Here is a 26515-nt window from a genome sequence, read left to right as displayed (position 1 = left end):
CAGTCTCCAGACCTGAATCCAATTGAAAATCTTTGGAGGGAGCTTAAAATTCGAGTTGCCAGGCGACAACCTCGGAACCTGAATGATTTGGAGGCTGTCTGCAGGGAGGAGTGGGCCAACATCCCTGCCGAAATGTGCACAAACCTTGTCACCAACTATAAAAACCGTTTGACATCTGTGCTGGCCAATAATGGCTTTTCTACAAAATATTAACATGCTGTTTGTCCAGGGGGTCAAATACTTGTTTTTCCTCATCAGATGGTTATCAATTTTAATAAATTCATATGATGTGATTTTCTGGAATTTTCTTTGGGATTCTGTCTTTCACTGTTAGAATGTACATATGATTAAAATTATAGATCGTTGCATTCTTTGTAAGTGGGCAAACCTGCAAAATCAGCAAGGGGTCAAATACTTATTTCCCCCACTGTATTCACACATATTATAACATGAAAAAGTACTGATCATGTTTTCGTGTACCTGTGAATCCTCCTATAGACCAGGCATACACGACAATGTCGCTGAGCTGGAAGCCCAGCTTGTGTATTGCAAACTGGATCACTACATCCATGGCATTAGCCTCATTCTGGGGGAATGGCACTCCCTTGTAGAAAGAAGTAAAAGCAATATCCATGCATTATTAAACATAACAATAACACTCAACCCACCTAGAAAACCATGCACTTCCAAAGAGTTAACCGATTTCCAATGTTTTATTCCACTCCACTGATAATATCGATCATGGGAGTGTACTTGCTCTCTTGTGCAACACTACCCAACTGAAACCAGAATTTCAACATGCTGTTGTTTTCCCACTGTGTTTGAGTTACACTGTAACTCATGCTGATTTAATGATAATTACCGTACTGCCTCCAAAGCCAGGGTGGTTCCAGCCCAGTACAGAGTAGCCACCTACAGTGCATATCAACACAACATTGAACTATAATTGACGCTTATGCGTATCCATAAAAAATGTAAATAGCATTATAAAATTTCTTGACTCTTGTGGAGTAAAGAATTCCTCACCCTCCAGTGGAGTGTTCATGCAGCCCACCTCATAGAAGCCTGCGTTCCCCTCACAGCAGATGACCTGGGGCAGAATTCATACATTTCAAGAACTAACCGTAATGTGATTGATATGACACAAGTTTTTTGTTGGACCCTGGAACAAGCCAGAGGCACCAAAATAACAAATCATTGCAGACATTTACCAGGGTCTGGCCATTCTGTCCCCTGTCTTTCCTTCGATCCACAAACATTGTGTCAATCTCATTACCGTCGCATGCGACAAGCTTGTTCCTTTGGCCGTCAAACTGTGACAGAGAATGATGATAGGTATTTATTTAAGTGAGTTTAAGTGACAATTGGAGAGTCAGTGTGTTTTTTTTGTACCTCTTCTATTAACCGAGCCTGGCCTTGCTGGAGCATGGGCCTCATGGCTTTCTGCAGTAAACCTACAGAGCCAGGGTACAGCATCCTCCTCCCAAATGAGTGGACAATAAGAAAACTGAGGAAGAAAATAGATATGACACTGTAGCAACTTTGGATAAATACTTAATATTTTGGGAAAATGACAATGAATAGCAGTGAAATGGGAGGCAAACCTATTATAAAAGGTGACTGTATCTATCCCCTTAATGTAATACTAGTAACAAATCTGTAGTTATGCAGAGCCTTCATTTTTTTAATCATGCATCATAAACTGCATTTACCTGATGATGTGGCATGGTAGAGTGCGCAGAGTGTTGAGGACACTGTCTGCTGCTCCTCTTAATCTGGGCTCTGGCTTTAGCAGAGAAACACCTGCCTTGGAAAGTTTCCTGTCACAGAGTCAGAGGCTTATAATGAAACAGATCATCTACAAAGCATTCATCCAGACAGGTGATGAATTCATTCCAATGCATTTCACAGTGCATTGAAAGCATGTATCTATATAGAACTGACCCTGGTGAGAATTGAATTGCATTCAACACATTGCCCTTTCTAATGTCAATAAAAACAATCAAATAAGCAAAAACTTACGGACTGCTGACTTCTGTCCAGCTGAAATCTGAAGGCCAGTACGAGAAGTCAAAGTCATAGCACCTTACTTTGTTCTACACGGAAAGCACAAACAAAAAAGAAGTGTTTCAACATGGATACTTACAAATATAAGTGGAATTATTCTTTCATCCCCTTGTTTCCCAAAACACTGGAGTACTCATACCATTAGCAAATCCTGATGTTCAGTACTTGTGTCAAGTTGTCAAGACCTCACCTTGTTTACTGGTGTGTGGTCCTTCTTTGTTTCTTCAAGAATGGAGATAAACTGAAGATACTCTGAGTTTTTCCATCTTCCCCACCCTGTGGGATACAAGGACAGAAGGAAGGTAGGCAGGAAGAAAACAAAAACAGAGATGTAAGTGGAGTGCATAAGATACAAAAAAACATTTTGCTACAAAGCCAAAAGGCTGCGTTTAGTATACTTTGTGGGTGTAGACCTTGTTCAACTGTCTTAATGTTTTTATGAAATCTTATTGCCATCCAGCATATACAGCACACATTGTGTTATCTAATGATGAATGAATTGAATTTGTCATTGTCTGCCAGTCAGTTGAAATATGTAGCCTCACCTCTAAGACAGGCCACTCCTAGAAGACACACCAGCACTGTACCCACATACTGACTCACTGGAACCAGCTTACTACTGCAGATGTAACCTACAAAAAAACACAAAGGAACAGTGACACAGATATCCACATAGCCCCCCTCTATTTCTCTTCCAGACTTGAGCCTCATTAAGAGGTACCAATTTAAAAAGATTCACAGTCTGATAACTATCCTACAACCATACGTATAAATCAATATTAGAAGCTCAATTATACACTAAGAAGTGGCACGCAATCTCAAGCAACAAATTTATATTGATGCATAGCCTTGCTGGATGATTCAGTTGATTAACCTTATATTAATCCCACTTGTAAGAGAATAGCATTCCCAGAACATCCCCAGTGGAAGTTTTTCTTCTTCATGGAAGGAGAAATGTCATCCAGAAAAAAAAATTCACATTTTGACTAATATCCCTACTAAAACCTTCTACTGCAACATGTCAAGCTCATATTAAAGAGTATAAAGGCACTATATACCATAAGAAGAAAATGCTTCAGTGTGTTTTTACAACATAATGATCATGATATTAATCTGATATTCGTGATATTATTAATTTCCAATATATTGTATTTTTTTTTTATTGTAAATTCTTCCTCAGTACTGCTCCAGTGACGATAGTTTATTTCTGTTTACCATTTTTCATAGTTGATTTTTCATTAATGTATATTGTCCGCTATGTAGCAGAAGGGAATTACAAAACTCAATTTCACTCTATAACTTGTTTTATTGTGACGAGTAAAGTAATCAAACTGATGTTCAAATATATTAACTGTGTTCTACTGTTATTCATTAAACCGGTTGAGGCAGATGGCCGCCCACCCTGAGCCATGGTTCTGCTCGAGGTTTCTGCCTCTGTCGCCTAGTGCTTGCTCTTGGTGGGAACTGTTGGGTTTCTGTATACATCATCACAGAGTATGGTCTAGACCTGCTCTTTATGAAAAGCGCTCAGAGATAACTGTTGTTGTGATTTGGCGCTATATAAATAAAACTGAATTAAAGCAAATTCTTATATATGTATTGTAATTACACCTTGCTCAGAGTCTCTTCAATATAGGATTTTGTAGAGAGATAACATAACGCCAGAATTTTATTTATCTGAAATTCAATAAATGATAATTTTGTCACCCAGTCCTTGTCAAGATTGTCTCCTTTTGTGCAACCAAGTCTGTCCATCCTTGTCTGTCAACTCTTATAGGTATATGTCATAACTAAGGCTAAAATAAACTATTATTTTCATTTTCAATTAATCATACAACCATTGTCTTAATAACTTTATTAACGCATTAGTTTATCAAACATCAGAAAATAGTTCAACATCTCTATCAGGTTCCCAGTGCCCAAGGGGACATCTCGAAATGTTCGAGAATCCAAACATATTCAATTTACAAAAGAAAAGCAAGAAAGCCTCACGCTGGAGAAGCTACTGTTTGCTGTTATTCCTTGATAAGTTACTTGTCAAATTTGTTGCTGATTAATTTTCACTTTCATCAACTAACCCATAAATCAAGTAATTTCTCTGATAATTTCAGCTCTGGTCATAACTGCAGTAAATAGTGAAGAAGAGAGGAAGTCTCCCTGTTTTCCACAAACATAATTCATACAACCTTTCCTGTACAGATAGCAGAGGAGAAGAGGAGAGCTGTAGTAGGACAGAGACCACAGTGCTGAAGCCTGGTGGGAGAAAACACAAACTTCACTTGACAGAACTTCTCTATTTAATATACAGGTTTATCAAATCATACACCCATACTGACCCAACCAAGGATACTGTCAGCGTGTTTCTCCACACTCCTTGGTTGGTAGTTCCATCCCTGCTGGGAGTGAGAGAAATTGTTGTTCATATCATGAGCAATGCTGCAACGTCTGCCTTTCCAACGTTAACTAGCTAGTAGCACTGATTGTAGCCAATTGAACAGACTGGGTGATATTCCAACACCGTCTGCACAACAGCTCTGTTAATGTTACCATATATGCTCATTCTGATTATTTGTTTTCTGTTCAGCCTTTATCTTTTCTCTTCCCGTCTTGGCTCAAAGTTTCCTCACCTTCTTCCCACTTGGCGTTAGCATAACGTTAACGAGGTTAATGTCATTGAGGAAAACAGTTTCTGATGCTACAGTGTCAGACTGGCTGTGGCTGTGATGGTTAAACAGAAAGGAATTGAACATGAAAAGACACAGCGTTTAGATGTGCGCCTGTCATTTCATTCATTTATAAACGGCCAGCCCGCTTGTACGTTAACTTACAGCGCACTGACAGCAGGGTTTCAATAACAAACACCTGACTCTTCCGGGGACAGATGTAGCGGGCGCTAACGTTACATCAATGCTAAGAGAAAGAATACTGCTCAGTTTTCGCAGTCGACTGTACTCAAACATAAGCAAAACATTATAGGTATTCCTACCCTCCTCCCCGCTCTGCCTTCAGGTCGAGACGGGTCCGGGGACCGGTGAATTCGTTGCAAATGAGGCCCTAAAATACAGCGGAGCCACATCCAGCCGGCCATTCTTCCAGTACGAGAACTACGGAAGCCTGCGGTGACCATAAATCTCAAATGCGAAAGCGCTTTGAAAGTTGTTGGAAATACATATTGGAGACAGGCAACATTACAGATATCTTTATTTAGAAATGTCTACACTTAAATACAGATATCCATAGTAGTACAAGAGAACTGTAGAATACCAAATGCATGAGAAAATTAAAGAAAGTATCAAGGAAACCAGTGAAAACAGAATATATCATTATCTTGCACACATTTGATTTTGAGTCTTATGTGAAAAAATATCCTGTTCTACTCCATGTGCAGCACCAAAGCATGACATTAAAGCACATCAGTAATAAAGTACATATCAAGAGTAAGTGCAAATAAAAATTCTAACTGTTGAGTTGCATTTCCCCGAAGCACTGAAGTTTTTCTTCACATCCCAACTCTGACATTCAGTTGTTACTTTTGTTTATAGAGTCCTTCTGCTGCAGCTGGGAACTGAGTGGATATGACAGCTGGATGAGGATGAGATGTGGGTAGGTGATCAGCTCTGACACTGTTCGTATCTGAAAAGAGAGCACAAAGACAAACTCGCACCAAAATCTCCCGTCCCCCAGTCTCTTTTATTCTTCCTTAAACACAAACACAGACAACCCACGCAACAACAACACACGGGTGAAGGAGCGCTGCCTGTCAGCGCATGGCGTGATATTATGCCACTGTGTCAGAGTGATGTTCAGGCCAGCGTGATTGGTGAGTGTGAGAAGAATGTGAGGGGCAGATGAGTGACAGGGCAAACACACATATAAGCACACACGTACAGTTCAACATACAAAAGCTCACGCAGGTGATGCAAGGCTTTTTGCTTACCGCTCCAGTTCCTTATAGACATCATCCTCTTCTCTTGGCTTCAAATCCTGGCATAAAGAAGAAAAGGGGGAAGGGAGGAAGGGAAAGAGTGTGAAGAGGATAATATAAGAATGAGATTCATGTTTCTGAGGCCAGATTTATGTCCCTCTGCACCTTGTGTAATGAGATTGATTTCTTAATACCTCTAATGTAAGGGTGACAGTTGATGGGCTATGGGTTTATCTGAGAGGGCTGAACGATTGGAGGAGAGGGTGCAAGTGTGAGGGAAGACATCTACTGACAGCTTAGGGAGGGAGCAATAGAGTGAGTGAGAGTCTGTATGAATTGGTGGATGTGTATATCACAACTCCTCACACAGATATATGCACCACGCATCTGTGTTTGTGCAGGGGATGCCACAATAACTCACCATGTAGACTGAGCCCAGGGGAGGAGCCTGTTTGGAAGGGAGGAGAGCAGAGAAAACAGGTTTAATGAACAACAAGTGACAGAGAGGGGAGGATAGTAGAAATCAGGGGAAAAACAGAAACAGAGGAGGAAAGCAAAAAAAAGTATAAAACAGATATAAGACAGAAAAGGAGAGGGTGAGAGAGACAAAAAAGAGGAAAAGAAAGAGTGCTAAATAGTAGAGGGGAAGAGTGGGAGAGGGGACGATGAGGGCAAAATGAGGAAGGAAATTCATCAGAGCATATTTACTTATTGAAAATGTCTGAATTCATCACCTGTCTTATATCCTCAGGATTCTCATAGATGTTCTCTGCTTCACCCGAGTGGACAGACAGAGACTGCTCAATACCTGAATACAGTGAGAGAGAGTTACCAACACAGTCACACACAGACAAACACATAGACACACACACACACATACACACACACACACACACACACACACACACACACGCACGCACACACGCACACAAAAAGACACACACACACACACACACACACACACACACGCACGCACACACACACACACACACAGGGGGGGAAAGGAGATGGGAGCGGATTCATTACAACAACCCCAGAGGATGTCACGGCCCACATCACTCAGTGGCAGCCGACAGGGGCCGAAGATGGACGGAACGAGGAAAGCTGTCAAAAAAAAAAGAAAACGCCGGAAGACTCACCGCGATCAGAAATGTGTTTCTGTCTCCATAGCAACACACCGACAGCCGCAGCAACCAGGGGCACCAGGAGTAATAAAGCAGAGAGAGAAGGGAGCAGGGAGGGGGTGGTCACAGTGACACTCTCTACAAAAGGGAAAAAAAGTGAGAGAGAGAAAATGCACGAATGTTTCAAAGAACAGTGCTAATATAAAACTTGTAGGGCTGTGACTGTGTGTGGTTGAATGACACGGAGAGAAGTTCTCTTGCTCTTTTGTTTGAGTCAAGAGGGGGCAACCTTTTCTTTATGAGAACACTTAAAGCTATGGATTTAAAGACATGTTGCAGTTAAGATTTCCTCAACATGTTACATGCATTTGCATCATGCTGCTGTCAGTCACAGACAATAGGTGCAGTGGAAGAAGGCGAAGAAATCCAGGCTCTGTCAGACAGAGTGAGTAGTCTGTACGACAGCCCTGTAGACATCGATCTGACAGACCCTCTGTCTGGACAGTAAACGCTGTCAATTTGAAACGTGGACAAGAAAAAGAAAAGCACCGGTATCAAAGAGACCAGATGCCAGCAAGAGACCAGATCACAGCAAATGCCACTTCCATGCAGAGTAGTTTGATGTAACTTTTGGCAAATCCTATTTATTCGTATTGCATTATTTAAATATGTACGTAGTGTTGGTAAAGCCAGGAGAGGCTTTTCCATGCACACTCCCACACCACCATTGACATCTGATCCTAGCAACAAACTGCCTCTAGGCAAACAATGTAAATAGCAGTCTTTCAGCCAAACCCTGTCAATGTAGCATCAGAAAACAGGTGGTTAGGAAGCGTAGGCATGATTATCACAAACATTACATAAGCATACCATTTGCTCACTGTGGCACCAGTCAAATTTTGTGGAAAGAGCTCACGCATGTGATCAAACTTGTCAGGTTTGTTTGCATAATGAGGATGACATCAGTTTCGCAAAACACAGCCACCAGATGACACGAGAGGCAGGAGGGAGGTACTTGTTTCCACAGAGACTGCTATTATTTGGTGTATCTGAACATGTGTTCCATTGCTGCCTGCTCACTATGAATGGCGCACAGAGCAATCAGATCTGTCAGACATCTTTGGATTACACAAGAGAAGTCTAAAAAACAGAAAGTTACTACAGAATTACCAAAACAGACTTTTTATGGCATCATAAGCATTTCTAAACAATTCATACAGTGTCTTTCTGCAGCACTGAAGGTTATCTAATAGACAGAAACCTGGCAAAAGTAGTACACTCAGACATCTCATCAACTTTCCACAAATTTTGTTTGTAAAAGGATTGGCCCTCTGGCTTCACCTTAACCCCGGTGTCACAGCTTTTAGCCAGCTTCAAAATAATCAATCATTATGTGCTGTGTGAGGTGTAATTGATTGGTGAGTATGTGTAGAGGTTGCTTATGGAATACTGTGGTGAATGCTGACCCCAAGACTAACCTGCAGTGTTCTCCGTGCCAGCTTTAAAGCATGATTTATGGTAATTGAGTGCAGTGAAGTGAAGCATAAATGCTCCCAGTTTCGCACTAACACATCTTTTATTTCTCTTTCCGTCCCTCTCTCTACCTTTGTCTCATCTTCTTCTATCTTACCTTTTCCTTTCCTCTATTGGCACTTCCTCCCTACCTCGTCTATTTCATCTCAAATGAGGTAGGAGATGAATTATATCGGTGCAATTGTAGAGGAGGATGGCTGATAGGAGGCAGACCAAAGAACTGCTCGAATGCTTTGCAAATGATGGGCCAACTCAGGATAGTAAATGATTGCAGAACATCCCTGACATTTGAAGTATTTTATGTGCTGCAGAACACAATAATTGCTTCAATTTTGTATTCTATGAAATGTGCCACCGGTGAAATGTATTCTATTATGCAGTGTTTTTTTTTTTACTTCTACAACTGGCACTATACTTTTAGATTTGGCTCACAGCACAGATATCCCCAAATTATATATATATAACTTGGTTGTTTGGTTATTTGCAGTGAAGTAAAAAGTTGTTTCATTTGATTGTTGAAGCTAACCCTTTGCAAAATCTCACCTTATCTGGATGCCTCCTTGCCACCCAGAACAAGTATTTATAAACCTGTCTATATAAACTGTCACTGCTTATTGTTTCATTATTAACCAAGAACTTTTGAGCTATCTTGCACTATTGCAGTGTTTGTGCAACCTGTCACTTTTCAACAGTGCAAATGTAGGTCATCCAACACTCACATTATTTTAACTTCTCACAGTGCTCAGTCTAAATTCCTCATGACACATAGGACAAATGCAACACTTATTACCCACTATGTATATTTCTTTCCTAATCCAACCTCTCCAATCAGGTGAAATCTTGCTGCCTCTTTTCCTCTCCTAGTCTCTGTAACCCTCTTTCTCTTTCCTCCATGTCCATTACTCTTATAGCCATACCATCAGTGTGCATCCTGATGAGCTCCGGGCCCCTCAGCCCAAGTGATGTATCTGGGTACGGGGGGTGAACTCATTCAAGTGTCACATCCCCCTGTGCTCCCCCACAGCCACCAATACAATAAGCCTGAATAATTTAGTTTTTGTGGGGAGATATGTCCTAAGGTGCTGTCTTCGCATATTCGCATATCAGCTGGGTGAGTGTGATGAGAAAAATTATAGCCTTTATGCTTATATTTTATAGAAGAGGAAGCTAAGCGGAGTATTAGAACTGTGTGTGGGTGTTTATGAAAAATGGAGTTCTTCTGTTGAATATTATGAGCAAATCTAATTTTCTTGTTACACAGGCGTCTTAACCTGTGACCTCTTTAACTACATTAAGAAAGCATAACATATGGTATCTGCTAAGAGCTTTGTTCTCTGTAAACCACAGGCTTTTTGGCAGATGAATTGACCTGAGGTTGACTTCAATGCACCGCAGAATGCTTCACGGAGCACATATCCGAGAATCATCCACATTCATGGTTCATTATCTCCACTGAGTTGACAGGGAGTCTGCCGTGTTAGTAACATAATATACTGTTGATAAAGAAAATCAGAAAACAGACCAGTCTTAGTGACCATGCCGTTCCTCCCACCTTCATAGGGCATTGTGACAGCTTGGGTTGCCCAGACGGTCTGCCCATTCTTCAGCTGTAGGGTGCAGGTGTAGTTCCCGGCTGTGTCAGAGGTGATGGGTAGGGGCAGAATGGTGCTGATGCTGCCAGGCCCATTGCTTAACAAGTGCAGCCGGCGACTCTTATTCTGGTATTTCCAATTGGCACTTTTGACCTGGGACAGCTCTGAGTACAAGCACCGCAACTCCAGCTTTGAGGACGAACGGCTGGTTTTAACTGTAGATGTGATGCACAGAAATGAGGGGGAGGGGAGAGGAGTGTGGGAGGACAAGGGAGGGAAATGTTAAAGAGGGATGAAACAAAAGGAAAGAAACAGAAGGAAGGATGAGTAAGTGAAAAAGACAGGCAGGAGGGATGAGAAAGAGAGTTAAAGGGTAGTGTGTGAATATAGAAAAGGCCAAGGACACACAAAGAGAGTAATGGGGTAAAGGGAAAGTGATATGAAAAACACTTCAGAGAGGGGTCAAAATAATATATATTCATTACAGTGATTTGGTGCTAATGCATTGGTTGACTGTGACTGATGCTTAGTGTCTCATCAAACTGAAATGAGAATCCATCTGGGTGTAATCAAGTTCTGCAGACCCCCACACACACACGTATAAAAACACGCACATTTCAGCCTTGATTAGTGTGATCAGTGTGGGCCACCTACAGCCTTGGTGGGAGGGCAGCAGGTATAATCATACATAATGATACTCATAATGAGGTAAGGTAAAAATATATGTGTCAGATTGGTGTGTGGGTGGATGTGTATGCATGTGTGTGAATGAGGGATGCAGATATGTGAAGCACGGTGACAGTGACAGTGACGGATCGGCTGGTCATGTCCGGGCAGCTTTGATGGATGCCAGTGCGACTGTGATTAGTTAAGCCTTCCAAGGCCACCATGACAGGGCATTGTATATGCGTGTGTTGGGTTTTGTGTGTGTGGGTGCAAATGTATTCTGCGTGTTTCTGCAAAGGGTGAAACCTCCCCAAGGCTCACTCAGAAAAATCAACAGGTGATCTGCTAATTTCTTTCTCTTTAAATATATGGGGGCTTAGGGCTGTCCCACTGTCAAATCATCAAGTGCATGAGGGCTCTCTCACAAACTTTCGGACCCCTTTATGCACACTTTCTGTAAGTCTGCATCTCTGCAGACCTTGCCTGGGGGAATAATCCACAGTTTATATTTGTGACGTTAAACACAGAAAGCCAGGGGAAGCCCGGAGGCATTTTAAAAAGCTTAACAGACAAGGAAGGAGCAAAAAGAAAGAAATTTACATGTCAGTGTATGATGCTGTTTTGATAAAAAATAGTAAATTGATTATTTTAAAATGACATCTCGTCCACTCGACCCTGGAGTATGTTTAGACCAGGCAGTTGGTCCCTTCAGTGGCTTGGCCGTGAAGAAAGTAAAACAAATAAAATAATAATATAATAAATATATAAAGTCCCAAACCCACAACTGTACCTAAAATGTTCTAGCGTTGTCAAGGTAATATGATATGTCACAAAGTGCTGTCCCATTGCACCATTTCAGGCCCTTGCAGTCTCTTGCACTCAAGCACTTACCAGGTGACGTCAACTAAGTCTGTAAGGGGGTCAGGGTTTAGGCTTTAGAGTGGAGATTGGGATTGGGCCAGGGACTTCCCTGAGCCTTGTCATCACAGTGAGGTTGCCAGGCACAGTAGAGCTGTGTAGATAGTTAAACTGTTGTTTGTCAAGAAAGTAGTTCCACCACATAACTCCCACAGAAGTAAGGCAGTTTGATATCTATCTATCAGCTCCATACTTGCAGCACAGACATGAGAGTGGTATCAGTCGGCTCGTCTAACTCTCAGCAAGAAAGCGAATAAGCATATTTCCCTACATTTCAAAGTATTCCTTTAGATAAACTACGGACAACTAACAAATTATAGCAAAAAACAAAATAAATGTGCAATACATAAAAATAGATGCCTCCAACCAGCTCATGATGGTAAGAGTAAGATAATGCTGTGAGTCATATTCTACGGCCCTTGTAGTCACCAGATCTCAACCCAATTGAACACCTACGCAATATTTTATGATCAAAACGCCAAATGATAGAATCTCGTTTGGAAGAATAGTGTTCAATCCTGCAATGGATTTTAAAAGATATGGAGAATCTACGCCAAGGAGCAAAGTTGTTCTGGGGGCTCCTGATGGTCCAGCAACTTACTAAGACATTTTATATTGGTGTTTCCTTTAATTTGTCATCTATCTGTTTATTTACCCCTTTTATTGCAGGTGATTTGCATAACAAAATGTCAAAATGTTATATCACACAAATACACAAGATTATTATAAATGTGACCACACGTCTTATAAATTCATCCCTGCCCTTTGATTTATTCCTCCTTGTCTTTCTCCTCCTCCTGACCCTGATCTATACCTTTCAGCACGGTGAGCATGGTCCTCTGGCTGAAGGCGTTGTCATTGAGGAACACGTCACAGATGTAGAGGCCGGCATCTTTTAACCCAGGGGTGAGTAGAAAGGAGAAGCTCCCGGCCTCTGCGTTGTAAGGTGGGCCGGCAAGCTGGAGTCTCTTGCTTTGCTCAGTCAACAAGGTGGAGCCCCTCCAGCGGTTATACTGGTACAATGGCTTAATCTGCCTCTTTGGCTCTGGAGGTTGCCAGTGCAACAGGACATAGTCCCCCTGGACAACAGGACAGGTCAGGGTGAACGATGTCTGATCCTGAGTGGCAGTAGAGATCATAGGGCCTGCAGGCAAGGAGGGGAGAGCTAAGACAAGAGGAACCAGAATGATAATATAGATGGTACAAGTGAGGAAGACAGGGTAGAGACAGATATGAAGACATAGCAGTGCAAGCAGATATATTGACAGGGACAGAATAAAAACAGGGTGAATGCGGTGAAGACAGAGAGAGTAAACAGAATAGTAAGAGAGTAGGAAAATGGAGATAGGGGGGAAAATTCTACAACAATAGGGATTACGTTCTTATATGCTGAGAGTTACTTCTTCAGTTGGCCTTGCATTCTGCACTGCCTGATTAGCAAGCTGCTGACTCAGGACTTTCAGACTGCTTGTGTTACAGAGTCACTCACCATGTGTTACATTGGTGAATGAAGCCACTTTGTCAGCTGTGGAGAGAAAGGAAGCAAGACGGGGGGGGGGCAAAAAGCAAATAATAATGAATAATACATAAATGTAGCAACTATAATATTCACAGGAGGACTGGCTGAATTTTAGCACAGATCAACAGTAAGCCTTTGAATCTTGAAACTGCTATAAAAGTAAATATTTTGAAGAACTGTAGCTACAGGATGCTTAAATAAATAATGCTGCTGCTAGAGTTTCTGGCATTGATGCCCACTCACACAACACAACAAAAAATATCTTCTATCTTCTTCCTCAATGCTTTTGCTTTTCTCTCTCTCAAATCAGTCTCACCATCAACAGTCACGTCCACATTGAAGGCGAAAAGACTGTTGCTGCTGTTACCCCAAGGGTGAACCATACAGACATAGGCCCCATTGTCACTGGTCTGGATCTGTGGCAGTTTTGCCACTGTGCCTGTGTTTAGCTTCTTCTCGCTCTTCATTGAAAGGCCACCAGGTGCTACCCAGGTGATCTTGGTGATGGCAAAGTCAGGGTTAACACTGGCAATAAGCCGCAGGGTGCTGTACTGAGGAATGGGTGCAGCAGGGACAACAGTGACTGTAGTTGAGGGAGGACACAGGAAATAAGAGCTGGAAGAGGTAAATATATTCCGTTTCAAGTAAAAGTCTGGCATTTAAAATTTTACCTATATAAAAGCAGAGAAGTATTAACAGCAAAATCTAATTAAAGTCTCAAAGGTAACAGTACTCACTATGCACAATGGCCCCTTTTAGAGTGGTATATTGTATATATAATGTATATCTAATTCTGTATAAAATATTAATTATTGGATTGCTATCAATGATGAAATAACATGTAAACACAGCATGTAATTTCCTAAACCCCAAGGTAACGTATTCAAATGTTTAGTTTTGTCCCGTTCAACAAGTGATCCAAAATTTAAAGATATTTAGTTTACCTGGATATAAAACAGAGAAAATCTAAACTCAGAGAACCATTGGAATTTTTGTTTTAAAAATTCCTTAAAAGATTAATCAATTACCAACATAGTTGTATATGTATAAATAGTTATATATAGTATTGCTGTCAGATGAATGCAGTACATAATTTCCCTCTGAAATGTAGTGGAGCTTAAAATAGAAGTACAAGTAATTCAAAATTGTACTGTAAACTATAAAACTTGAGTAAACATTAATGGCACGTGGCTGTGACAAAGGTAATTTCACGATCATATCAAAGATATTAGAAAGAAAAAAAAAACTAACTAAGGGGTATACATATTTAAGTAGATGTAAGATACTTATCTACACTATATTTGGGCTTTACAAACTGAAAACCCGAATATCTGTGATGTATAGAGTCGAGACATTCCATATATACATATAGATATAACCTACTGATTTTCCTACCTGTAAGGATAGCTAGGAGGATAATCCTCTGCTTTGGATTCTTCTCTTGTTGCTTTATCGAACATGAGTAGAGACCACTGTCCTCCATTTTGGGAAGAAAGAACAGAGAGAAAACCCCGGTGTCTTGAAAGTTAGGGTCAGTCAATTCCATGGATGCCTTTGAGGCACCACCATATAACATTTTCCTTTCGCTGGCTGAGAGAACCAGTTTCCATTCATCTGTACCAAGTGACTTCACCATCCAGTTAAGGGACAAGGCACCCCTCACTGTTGTATCAGTGCAGATCAAGGTGGTAGACATGCCCTCTCTAACCACCACAACATCATCCCAGTCTAAGGGAGAGAGGACAGAAACTGAATTATTCAGGTGAGTCTTTAAGAATGCCTTGAATTTATGCATCTTTACTTCATTGTTAAAGTCTGTTTTTTGTCCAGTTCTAAAAGTATAGGTTCGCATGTTTCCAAGTTTGCCTTTAAACAATACTCACATGTCCACATGTACATTGAAAAAGTTATTGGTACCTGTAATTGTTCCTTCTGTCCATATTGTCTGCAAAGAGATCCCTTATTAAAGCAATTTCAATGTACATAATGTGGGACATAATCCACATTCCTATTTCTGTGTAAAAATTACTTCAAGAGATTTGCTGTAGCTAATAGGAGGTCCAACAGTCGGGAGTCAGTCAGATCTAATGGATATCTATAGTCTTTTTAGTGCCAAATTCCTCTCTTTCTGTTTCCATGGACAACAATTTTTTGCTGAGCTGCAGTGGCTGAAGAGCAACAAAAAGAAAGAATTTTGTACTAAAAAGACTGTAACTTTGGAAGATAACCACTTTATTAATCCAGTAAAGAATCATATTAACTTCAAATGCATTTAAAATGTGTTTTTACACAGAAATAAGTGGATTTTGTCTCGCATAAAAGATGGACATTTAGAAAAGAGATGTCTTCGCAGCCATTATGGCCAAGAGGAAGAACCAATAACTCTTTCAATCTATATATGGGCATGTGAATGTTGTTGTAGGACAGACTTGAAAATATTTTAACCTATCTGTTATAGATGGTTTGGTTGGGATTAATGTCAATACATTGTGCCACAAAAATCACATGAAATCACAAGTTTTCCTTAAGCTCTCCTTAACTTGATGTAACATTGTTAACAAGGACGTCACTTTGTGTTGAAAAGTGGTTGGAACATTTAAGGGCTCAGATTAGGTGTGTGACAAAACACAATATTGGAGTCACAAGAACTAGACAACAAGATACTCCAATGTTATTTAGAAGAAATATTCATTGATGATATAGGTTATTCGATTGGGGGGTCGGGGGGTCCTCCCTTGAGCATTAAACTCCTTCCTGCATTCTAGAGACAATAACCAATTTATTGTGGAAATGTCTTTATTTATATGAAGGGAAACAAAAAAATTCATGTGGCCAGTGACAATTCAGATTATGAAAATATTATTGAATATAATGCAGTAGTCAGTAGCTTGTTTTTTTAGCCTAAGTTACTTTTTTGAACAAGGCAGATGTTTCTTCTATATTTACATTGCATTTCATGTTTTCCTATTGTGCAAGTAAACCTTTCTCATAAAATTTCAATTTGTTATTTAACATTTCTTGTTGCAAGCTAATTTTCAGAAGACTTTTAGCAAGTGTTTTCAGAAAGTGGTAGGGACAAAATCGTCCATTTCAAAAAGTGGTGGGGACATGTCCCCAGCGTCCCCAGTGTAAATTATGTAAGGGCAAACAAAATATTTTTCTTTACTTATAATCCTTTATGCAAGTACTTATAAGAGTGCTATTTTTCTCCTTTTAATATGTCTTATATATTGTTTTAAATCTTTAACCTGTTTCACTTTTTATTATTGTTCTTGTTATTCCAGTCTGTTCACATGTGTTGTGTTTAGGTCAGGGATGTGGGGTTGTTGATTGTTTTCCTCACTAGCTGTTCTTCTCCTTCCTTAACTGAGACCAGTCAAGGATCTTTTGTTTCCCAAAACATAGATGCTCAGACTGTGTAAATGATCATGCAGCCCTTTGCTCTGGGCCAGACGTTAGTGACTGTCTTAGGAGACAGAACCTCTGGTCCAGCTGATTTTGTTGTAGTACTTCTCTGTTTATTCTCTTTTGTTAAATAAATTCTTCAAAGACAACGGTTCGTTGTAACTCAATTATTTGCTCAACCTCTCACCAGGAATATAATTTCCACAACAAATGACACCAATGATTGTTGAACTTCTTAAACTGACCACTTGGGATATGGAGGAAAGATGTCATGCATGACTCCAAAAGCAACTTCCCAGCAAGATCAGTTTAAAGCAAACTAAAAATCAGAGAAGTTTTTCATACCTGTGATGCCAAAGTGAGATGAAGTTACCGCAAAGGAAGAAACAAGAAGAAAGGTGAGAAAAACAGACTCCATCATACATTCAAAAAAAGATAAAAGCTCTGTCACTGCACTAGCTGTCTCTACAACACTGTGACCTTTCTAAGTACGCTTCAGAACACCAAGTATTGTTCACTTTCCTGCAATTTTACTGGTGTCAATGACTGACATGTTAACAAGTTTGCCGTGCATCTTTCAGCCAACAGGATGTGGCAAGACCAACACTGGGATAATCAACAGGAAAAGACTGTCATATGAGTGTGTTCGAGGCTGATAAACTACATATATTACCATTACCCCACACAAGCCTTACACCATAATGTAGGCAATGTTTTACAACACTTTGGAACTGAACTTCGGTTAATTAGTTACAGAACTTCTGGCCCAAACATTCAGTTTGACAAAGGGAATGAGCATGTATTCATGTGTATCATAATGTGTGTGTGAAACAGAGAAAATGATAAGAATAGCAGAAAGTGAGGGATTGAGGGAGATGAAAAAGCAAGAAATAAAGAGTTTGAGTTAGTGTGGGTGCACAGCAACCCCAAGGCTACATGTCTTTACATCCCATAAATGTCTTTAATTAAGCTAAAGGTATTATCAGCTCCTCTGAGCACTATTACAGATTTTTCCATAATTACCATTGGGTGAATGGGGGCGGTGAAGAGAGATAGAGAAAGAGAAGGAGAGGGAGAGAAAGCAGATATGTATTGTGGGTGTCTAATGACAGGGAAAGAGAAAAAAGGAGAGAAGCAAGGGGGAGAAATGTGGAGGGAGAGGTGCTCAGACAGAATGAGAAAACCCTGGGAGAGGAGAAGTGTGAACGAGTGTTGCAAGGGAACAGAGACAGTGTGACTTCAAAGAAGCCTGTGGCTGCTGACACAGAGCATGGTACTGATCCTGTGGCTGCCCCTCCTCTATGGGTAAATAATCACCATAAGCCTTGGCTCTGTCTAATGAATCCACTGCCAATGAGCTAATATCTGTTAACTATGCGCTTCATTATCACTGCCACAGACCCCCGGAGAGCATGAGGATGGAGGACGAAATGAATAGCAGCAAGGAGTGAAGGACGAGTGGGCAAAGGAAATCGGATGACACGGGAAGAGGGAGAGAGAGAGGGACAGAAGGGGGGAGGACTGAGGAAGGAAGGAGAGGAAAGTGATGTGTAAACGAAGGGAATGTGTAAGGGGTGTGAAATGGATAGAAAAAAGAGGTGAGGTAGCCTACTGTATCAGTAAAGTGGGTGGTAGCTGGAAAGTGGAAGGTGTGAAGGTCAATTTGGTATGGGTATGAAAAATGGATGAGTATGGGAAAAGGAATGAAATCCTCCATTCGATGGCCACTTCCTTTAAAGCTCCTTATTCTACCATGAATGCATACGATTTAGTGGTAGCAGCGGTCGCATGGGTGGTCCCTGCACACTTTCTCTGACTGGGTGTTCAAACATTCAGCTACGGCTGCAAATTTAAATATGGCAGTGAAAAGTACCATCGGCATTTAAAACCCACAGCAGTTTTGTTTGCATGGCAGATGCTTTCATAGCCTCTGGATTTTACAGTGGGCAAGCAGTGGAACTCTTCCTGTCTCTTAGAAGACATGAATCTCCAAAAGATGAACATATTTAAATTGGCAATTTGTTTTTACTGGTGTGCAGAACATTGTCTGACCTCTGATCGTTGTCAGAATTTGCACCTCAGTAATACAGACACTGGACACTGTGACACTGGAGGGGAATTTGGAAATGGAATAGAAGGAGCTGAGCAGCACGGTTTGTGGGACTCATGAAGATGTAATTACATTGGCTGTAAAACACTTGGGTATAGGGATTAGACCTAAACCAGATAATGCCTTCGCTATGCTAGCATGCACCCTGCTCCAGAGGAAAATAGGGCAAAATGAATTGGAAGTCATTCTGTGGAAGGAAAAAAAAATTCTCATCAACAGAGTCTGCTGGAGTCTGCAAACAGATACATGAGAGGCTGTTTCCTCTTGATTTGATTTTGCTGACTGCCACTGGATTTGTATTTTGCCGTTCATTAATGAATGTTTATTGATTTTGGCATCTGTTGTGCTGGAGTTTAAATGAGCTAATTTCAAGTCTGTGTGCAGAAACAGACAGCAGAGGGCGTAAGAATCATCTGCTCCCACGTACCACACCACCACATCAAGTATCTGACTTCCATACATCGTGTTGTAACTTTATGTCGTTGTTGTTTTTTAGGATGAATGTGGCTTTATATTTAAAATTACTTTGAGGCAATATATTAAGAGTTGGATTAACGGAGCTGAGCTGTTGGAGCTTGTAAAATATAGCTATGAGGATTTTCTTGGATATGACTCACGCATTTTGATCATTTGTGTTTTCCAGGGATTAATGACAGAAATCAAAGTAACATGCTGCGCACCTCAGACGCCATTTAGGTGCAGCCTGTGTTTTCGAAGGAAAACAGCTTTTTTGCGATTTCAACAAGTTGTTCTAAGCGTCCCCCCTCCTGCCATCGCCTAATTGGTTTTTGGGAAACTGGGCTGTGACGCCTCAGCCTGATGACATCACCCAGTCAGTCACACACACAGTCGGACAGCCGCGCGCTCAGACTCAGCGGAACTAGTTGTTGAGAGTAGCCCAGAGAGAAAGAGAGCGCGCGCAGCAACACATTGTTACAGCCAGAGCAGCAGCTGAAGGAAATATTCACCTGTGCGGTGCCAGGACGAATTCAAAAGGATTTTCATTCATTTTAGCTGACTTTCGTCTTAAAGGCGCAGTGAGGGACGCAAACAAGAATCTCGGAGCCCTCGTCTGTCCTGTAGCCGAACAAGTTTTTTTTTGTGTGTGCCTTGATTGAGTGACACTAACCGCATCTTAAGGTGTTGTTTCGATTTTTGCAAGAGACAGCGCTCCTGGTTTCATTGAGAGGACCCGTGATCGACCATGGCGAGACAGGACGCCCGAAATTGGCCTGACTGCTCAAAAATGATAGGACTGCTCTTCTTGGTCGCGGCGATACTTATTCAACACGGTAAGAAATGATCACTTATAAAAAAAAAAAATTAAAAACTTAATGTGCCTAGTGCCCAGCTCCGGACCACACGTAGCCTACCTTTCATTTCTTCTCACAGCGTTAATAATTTAAGAGGAGATAAATTTAAACCTGAGTAGCTAACACCTGTCAGGGTGGAGACTGGAGCAGGCAATCCGGAAGGTAGGCTATACCGCTTTAACCCTTAAAAAATAAAATGTAAAAGGAGATAGTTTGAGCTAAAAGCCTGCATCCTTTCTTTTTCCTCATTCTTTCTCTGTTTTCGGTCATGAACAGTCTGTATCGATCTTTGACCCGAGTTTCGGTCGGTGACTCAACCCCCATGTTTTGTTTTGGTTAAGGTGTGGCTCTGGAGCAAGGTGTTTTTTCCCCAGGTGCCTGTCGGTCTCTAGTGTAAAGTCCTCTCCTCATTAAACTCCGTCACTGTTTGTCCTTGGTACTCTTTCCCCTAAAGGCACCATTCTCCTCCTCAACACCCACCCTGTTCCTTTTCTTCCCTATGTCCGCACATCATCCTCTATTAGTTACAGTTCAGTAGAGAAAAATGGGAACTGGACTGGAAGTAGCTCATAATATATGCTGAGAGTAACCGAGGGGGGAAGTGAAACTTAAATATTTGCACAGCTGACTCATGATTTAATCTTTGCTAGCTTCTTTTTTGTAGTTGTAACTTATTTCAGTTCCGCTCCCACCACTGCTATGTAGGCCTCCATTATAAGTTGGTTGCTATTATTATTATTATTATAAACAATTAAGGGGGCAGGCCAACCAAGCTTCCCTGGCAACCTGTTTACAGGTTAATTATTCAGGTGTTTTCCAGTCCACTTGAGCTGAGTATAGCCTACAGGTATCACTGCCATAATGAGTAGGCCCAGAAATGAGCGAAAACAGTTCCTGGCATGCAGTTAACCTATTAACATATGAATGCGTGTGGCATGAAACCAGTTCAACATTTTCTCAGCTTCCTTGCTAGGCCAGCCATTTGTTGTGTGCCGTAATTGGGACAGGAATGTAGGACTAGATCTAACACTCTGGCACAGCTACAGTATACATTTTCAGTATTGTACAGTAATGCAGTTGATTGTGCATGGTGTTGTATTAATCATGACTCATAAGGACAGTCACTCTTTTGACTTATTCATGCGGTGGACCTTTTTTATCCAATTTAATTTTACAGAACATGAAGTGCTCTTAAGGGAGGGAGAAAAGTGGGGGGAAACAAAACAAATGGTATTATGTATTCATGAGCGAGGGAGGGGGGAAAAAAGGCAAGGCTTTACCAGAACAAGCAAAAACACTGCTTTTAGTTTTCTTTCATTTAAGTCAGTTTTTCAAAGTGAACCCCTGACCTCCTTTTGGGTAATAGTTAAGCTATGCAACTTAAGCTGCAACTGCGGAGCTGAAACTTTTCACTTGTCTACTTTGCATTTTTAGTTCTCCCATTTCCTCTCAAGCTCTGACAGCAACCACTTACCTCCACCTTCCTTCCTGCGTCTGAGAGTGAGAGAAGTGATTTAATTCTCTGCAAAGTTTTCAGTTTAATATGGCCTAGCCATAATGTAAAAATTCAACATTGAGTTTGATGGTTTTTTAATTAAGTTAGGCTTTTGTAGTTACACACACACACACACACACTTACATATATATCTATATCTATATATATTGTAATTGAACCTGGAAGGTGGGGGTGTAGTTTAAGTTACGAAATTACACTATAATACCACCCCCACGCACCATGTCAAGGTTGTGAGGGAGCACTATGTGGGTCAGAAAGGCTTGGCCCATTACCATGGAGATGTTTTTATTGGAAGAGGGGTGGGCTTGTGGGAGTTTGGTTGGGGTGAGGGAGGGGGGGGGGGTGTATGAGGCCATGGCAGCATTGTCTTTATGGCTGAGTAAGCTGCGTGCAGGGGGTGGCTGGCTGGATGGCTGCCTGAGAAACGGGTGGGTATGCAGGGTCAGGGCTGGGGTAGGAGGCTGCTTCCTTCTCTACTCACAAATAAACCAATGTTTGTCTTTGTACCTGAAAGCCTCCAGCCAAGCTAATTCAGATTCAACGCTGCTCTTGATGGCTCTCCTTAGTTTTTTGAGGAAACAGGTGGCTTTTTGGCAGCCTGCTGCAGTGTGCAGGGTTGTAGCTGAGTTTCAGGATTGGCTGGAAAACTAAACAGACAGCGACTGATTAAGACAGGCGACGCCCCACCTCCCCTCTATCCTACCCGCCACTTGAAACCTTCCTCTCTCCCGCCATCCCTCGCTCCCTCCCCCACCCCTGCCATCGAGTACATACAAGGGCCTTGTTCTCGTGTCTTTTTTTATTTTCAGATATCTTTCATTCTCTCTTGTCCGGTGCTTCTGTTTGAGCAACGGTAGTCATTGTTTTATTTAGATGGCCTAAATCCCAGCCTCTTTTTGGACTGAAGGCCATGCTGTTTATTACAGGAACAATGTGCAGACAGAGAGGAAAATAAACCACATGTGACCCCACCACGGTCTGTCACCAAGGTTATGGGATTTCTTGTCAGCCAGAGCTGCATTGGCCCCTCTTAAATGGTGTTTTTCATCCTGCATAGTCATACCAGTTAATGTTGTAATGACTTGTGGAAATGTTCCAGCATTTTCACAACACCATGTCCTCCCACAAATACAATAACTCTGAAGTGATGTTTCTTTTGGCAGTTCTACTTGTGTAACAGTTCCATCTATTAGCTCTCCACATGGAGAGATTCCCTCCACATGGAGAGATTCTGTGTGACCAGTGTAGTCCTGCCAAGCCCGGGACTATTCGTCATTACAAGAGAGAAAGAACATTACGCTCTTGTCCATTAAAGGAATAGTTGATGGATCATGACTGGAGTTTTTTTCCCTCTCTAATAAAAGAAGGAAAAAGTACATCCTTAGTATCTCATTAGTCGCAGTGGAGCAAGGGGCTACGGTCTGGTTTGGTTTTTGTGTTAATGGCTGTCGCGGTTAGGTCTTATCATTATGTAAATTAGCTGTCCTCGCCCCTTCGCACCGGCCCTGTAAATGTCAGAAGGATTTTGAAAAGGTCAGGTGTGTGTGTCTATATGTGTGTAAGAAAGTCTCATTATGGTTGTGGCAGGTGCTAGTATGCACACACAGACAGACACACACACACACTTTTACTAAGGGGCCTTCCTGTTTAAATGACACATCAATAACCTCCTCCTCCCCCTTATAATCACCATTAAGAGTGTGTTGATTCAGACATAAAACTTTGCTTGAATTTACATCCTAATGGAGATGTGAGAGTGATACCAAGCAAGTGTGTGTGTATGGACACTGTGCGGTAAATGTGCCCCGATTAATTTTAAATAACTACATTGTTGAATGACTGAAGAAAATATTTAGCATTTTGCCAAATGAGCTTAATGATTTAGACAGCTTTCTATTACTTGTTTCACCGGTACGCTATGGAGAAACAAAGTGATTTCGGGTTAGTGGCAATATTTAATGGCTGCCTAGAAATGAAGTACCTCTTATCCAACAATAAACTAGCGACAGATAGAAAGCTTTTTAATAGATGTATTGAAAACATTTCAGCAGCAGGCACTTTTCATTTTTAAAAACCTTTTACATGGAAGCTATATTGATTAAAATAATGTTGATCCTCAACATCTTACATGGTTTTATATATACAGATATTTTGATGAATGAGTTTCAGTGAAATTACTTTGCTCTGATTTTTCATTACCAATGATCATAACACAAAGGATCCATCTGTTTTATTGTTGACTAGGCAAATATTATTAGACAGGATGGAGGGATCTGAAGAGAGGGAGGTCGTGAGCACGAGTCACTGCATCTTGTTGCATTTTAGGGCGCGGTATTGGACAGTCACAACGGAGTACATGCACACAAGCAGCTGGTGATGAATAAGTGCAGTAACCTGAGGCTGTGCTGTAAGTCAGATGACATTCCAATAATTGGGAGGAGCCGTCACATTGAATGACAGTGTATGTGTGCACTGCTATTTCCTTCAGGAGGTGGTGTATCATCCTCATCAGCAACCCTGTTATCTTCCACGGACATCAGATCTGAGGATGTGCTCATTTAACTGAGTATGTTTAAGGACTCTTTTCTTCCAACTTGTAAGTAATGATAGTGGCTTTCCTGCAGCAACAGAGCCAAAGCTACGAGCTCTGTGACAGCTACATCTACATGTCAGGAAAAAAAAAATTTTGCTCCTCTTACATGTTCATCATGGATAGATGGCCAACTATGTTGAGGTCACACTAAGAGCCCCTACAGGGATGTTTTTGTTTGTCTCCCAGGGTTGCCAGACTGCTGGAGTCAGTCCCGTTAGATCCAAAGGAAGATAAGCAGGAATCCTTATATTATGAGGAATGCCAAATGTCATTAATATGAATAGGGGCATCTAAGGGGTAAAAACACAACTGTGCTGAGGGTTGAAGATGTTTTGGCAGAGGTGTTGGGTTAAACTGCTATCTACATTAAATCTGCATGCGTTAGCTCACACACACCGCAAGAGACCATTCCATAATGTACTCTAACCACCCCCGTGTTTCTACATAATGGAGAGTTTTTAGACTGTACTATTTGCAGGAGTAGCATGCCAGCGGCTTATCTTGTATAAAAATGCTAAAAGGCATGTGGCTTACTTTAGTTTTCAGTCACACACACATTTCCACACCATTAGTCAAGAAACATTCTGCCAAATCTGCATTTCTCTGTGTCTGACATACCCCAGATGGAATTTAGGGAGATGCAGGTCAAACCTATTCCAGCTCAACCGAGGTGGAGAATGAGCAGTAATTCCAATTGAAGATCCATTGAAAGCCAGCTACACTCTTTAAAATAGAATCCCCTTAATTAACTAGACTTGGGAGATGGGTGTCTCCATGACCCCCCTGTAGTAAAATCACATAGGAGGAGCAGCGAAGTAGGAGCAGAGTGGTGAGTGTGGGGGGGGGGGGGGGGGGGGGGGGGGGGGGGGGGGGGGGGGGGGGGGGGGGTTTGAGGATGTCGACACTTTCAAATTCCATAACGCTGCATCTTGGCAGAGGGGATGAAGCGAGATTTTTAAAAAACTGAGTGAACCTGAGAGGTCAAGAATTATCAGCTCATTTGTAATTTAGTTCTACCTCCCTCCTCTCTTCTCCCTGTTTTAAAACATGAGAGACATATTTAACAGCCAGAGAGCCTTCCATTGTGGACAAAAGATGACTGCTTTTACTAACCTTTCTCTTTTTATTATTGTTACTTGACCTGTACCCTCTCCCTGTCATCTTTCTCCTCTATCCTCTGTCTTTGTCACATTCTTTTATTTCTGAAATCCTCCCCATAGTGTACTCAGCAGATCTCCGTGCAACTCAGCACTGAGGCCCTTGACTCTGTGTCCTCCTCCGCATGTGTCTGCATGCATACACACATACACATGCTCATTAGCATTCACCTTAATGTGTCTAAATGTAGTTTGCAAGGTGGAAGGTGGTTTGCGTTATTGATCTGGTATTGAATGGGGGATGATGCAGTGCCCTTATGTGATATTGAAAACATTTAGGGCTCGCTCCGCCAGCATGACAGCACCATGAAACATCTCTCTCTACCCTCCTCCTCTGCTAATCCCTCCATGTCCTCTCTGCCCCCAGTTTGTGAAATGTCGAGCCAGTTCTTCTACTTGTTACTTTCTTTTCTGTATCTCTTTTCATGCATTTGGCTCCTTTTTATCAACATGGTTTACCAGCAGCATTATAGTTTTGTCCATTTTGTTACCTATCTGCACACCTTTGCTCCTCTGTTAATACATACACACACCCACACCCACACGGGCACAGACATGCCTCATCTTCATCACATCTGACTTTGACAAGGTCATGTCAAATTCACACTTATCAGAGGCAGTGGACAGGCCGACTACAGGAGGAAATTGAATTTGGTGCGACAAAGTCTTGTCAGGGCTCTGGGAGCTGGATATTGGGTCATGCTCCCTTAAAACCTTTAAAAACTTTCTTTTTTTCATTTTGGGAAAGCATTCATTTCACATTCATCATTTTACAGTAATCAATATTACTGCAAGTGAAAATGACATAGCATTGTGCACACGTAAAACAAAAAATGGTTTGATAACCGTTTTACAGCCTGGCTGCTCTTCCAGAGGTTTTCTTTTATAGCATTAACTTTAATTATTTAGAAACATGGGAAGCTTTCACCTTTTAGTAAGGGGGGGGAAAAAAGAGCAAGCTGTTAGATGCAATGAAATAGTATAAATTACATTATATTCTCACTCATTTATTCTATATAAAGTCTGACCTTTACAGGTTTAATGTACTCCATCCACTTGGTCCAAATCTGGGAAAAT

General features: G+C 41.4%; 3 protein-coding genes across 8 annotated transcripts in view; 1 reads left to right on the top strand and 2 right to left on the bottom strand.

Moving 5' to 3' along the window:
- Nucleotides 1-5194, bottom strand: part of abhd16a (abhydrolase domain containing 16A, phospholipase) — an 8695-nt gene extending 3501 nt beyond the window's left edge. Inside the window, exons 1-12 of one of the 2 annotated variants that reach the window (XM_046043822.1) lie at nucleotides 5054-5194; nucleotides 4404-4463; nucleotides 4254-4320; nucleotides 2613-2699; nucleotides 2258-2343; nucleotides 2023-2096; nucleotides 1713-1820; nucleotides 1393-1507; nucleotides 1212-1313; nucleotides 1027-1090; nucleotides 863-912; nucleotides 481-604 (exon numbers count right to left, since the gene is read on the bottom strand). In XM_046043822.1, coding sequence (XP_045899778.1) covers nucleotides 481-604; nucleotides 863-912; nucleotides 1027-1090; nucleotides 1212-1313; nucleotides 1393-1507; nucleotides 1713-1820; nucleotides 2023-2096; nucleotides 2258-2343; nucleotides 2613-2699; nucleotides 4254-4320; nucleotides 4404-4463; nucleotides 5054-5194 — 1078 coding nt within the window. The remainder of the gene's footprint in view (nucleotides 1-480; nucleotides 605-862; nucleotides 913-1026; nucleotides 1091-1211; nucleotides 1314-1392; nucleotides 1508-1712; nucleotides 1821-2022; nucleotides 2097-2257; nucleotides 2344-2612; nucleotides 2700-4253; nucleotides 4321-4403; nucleotides 4464-5053) is intronic. The other variant, XM_046043823.1, reaches the window with a different exon arrangement.
- A 57-nt stretch (nucleotides 5195-5251) lies between these two features.
- g6fl (g6f-like) lies at nucleotides 5252-17171 on the bottom strand. 3 transcript variants are annotated; one of them, XM_046043687.1, is made up of 11 exons: nucleotides 17095-17171; nucleotides 14740-15072; nucleotides 13661-13927; nucleotides 13315-13350; nucleotides 12640-12969; nucleotides 10172-10456; nucleotides 7132-7254; nucleotides 6727-6800; nucleotides 6414-6440; nucleotides 6005-6051; nucleotides 5252-5700 (listed from the first exon to the last, which is right to left on the bottom strand). In XM_046043687.1, exons 1-11 carry the CDS (start codon nucleotides 17168-17170, stop codon nucleotides 5679-5681), a joined length of 1620 nt encoding a protein of 539 aa, XP_045899643.1. In that variant the 5' UTR covers nucleotide 17171; the 3' UTR covers nucleotides 5252-5678. The 3 variants fall into 3 exon arrangements, with proteins under 3 accessions (XP_045899643.1, XP_045899644.1, XP_045899645.1); XM_046043688.1 differs by having other exon boundaries at nucleotides 10202-10456; XM_046043689.1 differs by lacking the exon at nucleotides 17095-17171 and having other exon boundaries at nucleotides 13661-13959; nucleotides 14740-14904.
- A 2525-nt stretch (nucleotides 17172-19696) lies between these two features.
- Nucleotides 19697-26515, top strand: part of si:ch73-22o12.1 (nectin-2) — an 81505-nt gene continuing 74686 nt past the window's right edge. For 2 of the 3 annotated variants that reach the window (XM_046044770.1, XM_046044769.1), the window contains exon 1: nucleotides 19704-20151. In XM_046044770.1, the coding sequence (XP_045900726.1) occupies nucleotides 20064-20151 (88 nt within the window). In that variant the 5' untranslated portion in view covers nucleotides 19704-20063. Of the gene's footprint in view, nucleotides 20152-26515 lie in introns of all 3 variants that reach the window. The other variant, XM_046044768.1, reaches the window with a different exon arrangement.

The sequence above is a fragment of the Micropterus dolomieu genome, linkage group LG03 (assembly GCF_021292245.1).
Source record: "Micropterus dolomieu isolate WLL.071019.BEF.003 ecotype Adirondacks linkage group LG03, ASM2129224v1, whole genome shotgun sequence".
NCBI lineage: Eukaryota > Metazoa > Chordata > Actinopteri > Centrarchiformes > Centrarchidae > Micropterus > Micropterus dolomieu.
This window is presented reverse-complemented; position numbering and strand designations above follow the sequence as displayed.

What these genes read in the sequence shown, in the direction of transcription:
- g6fl (XM_046043687.1), bottom strand. Translation starts at nt 17,170, where the DNA reads ATGATGGAGTCTGTTTTTCTCACCTTTCTTCTTGTTTCTTCCTTTGCG. An exon ending in ATCCTGAGGATATAAGACAG is followed by an intron (nt 6,441 to 6,726) that starts GTGATGAATTCA and finishes CCTTCCAAACAG; the next exon opens with GCTCCTCCCCTGGGCTCAGT. An exon ending in CCCTGGGCTCAGTCTACATG is followed by an intron (nt 6,052 to 6,413) that starts GTGAGTTATTGT and finishes TCTTTATGCCAG; the next exon opens with GATTTGAAGCCAAGAGAAGA.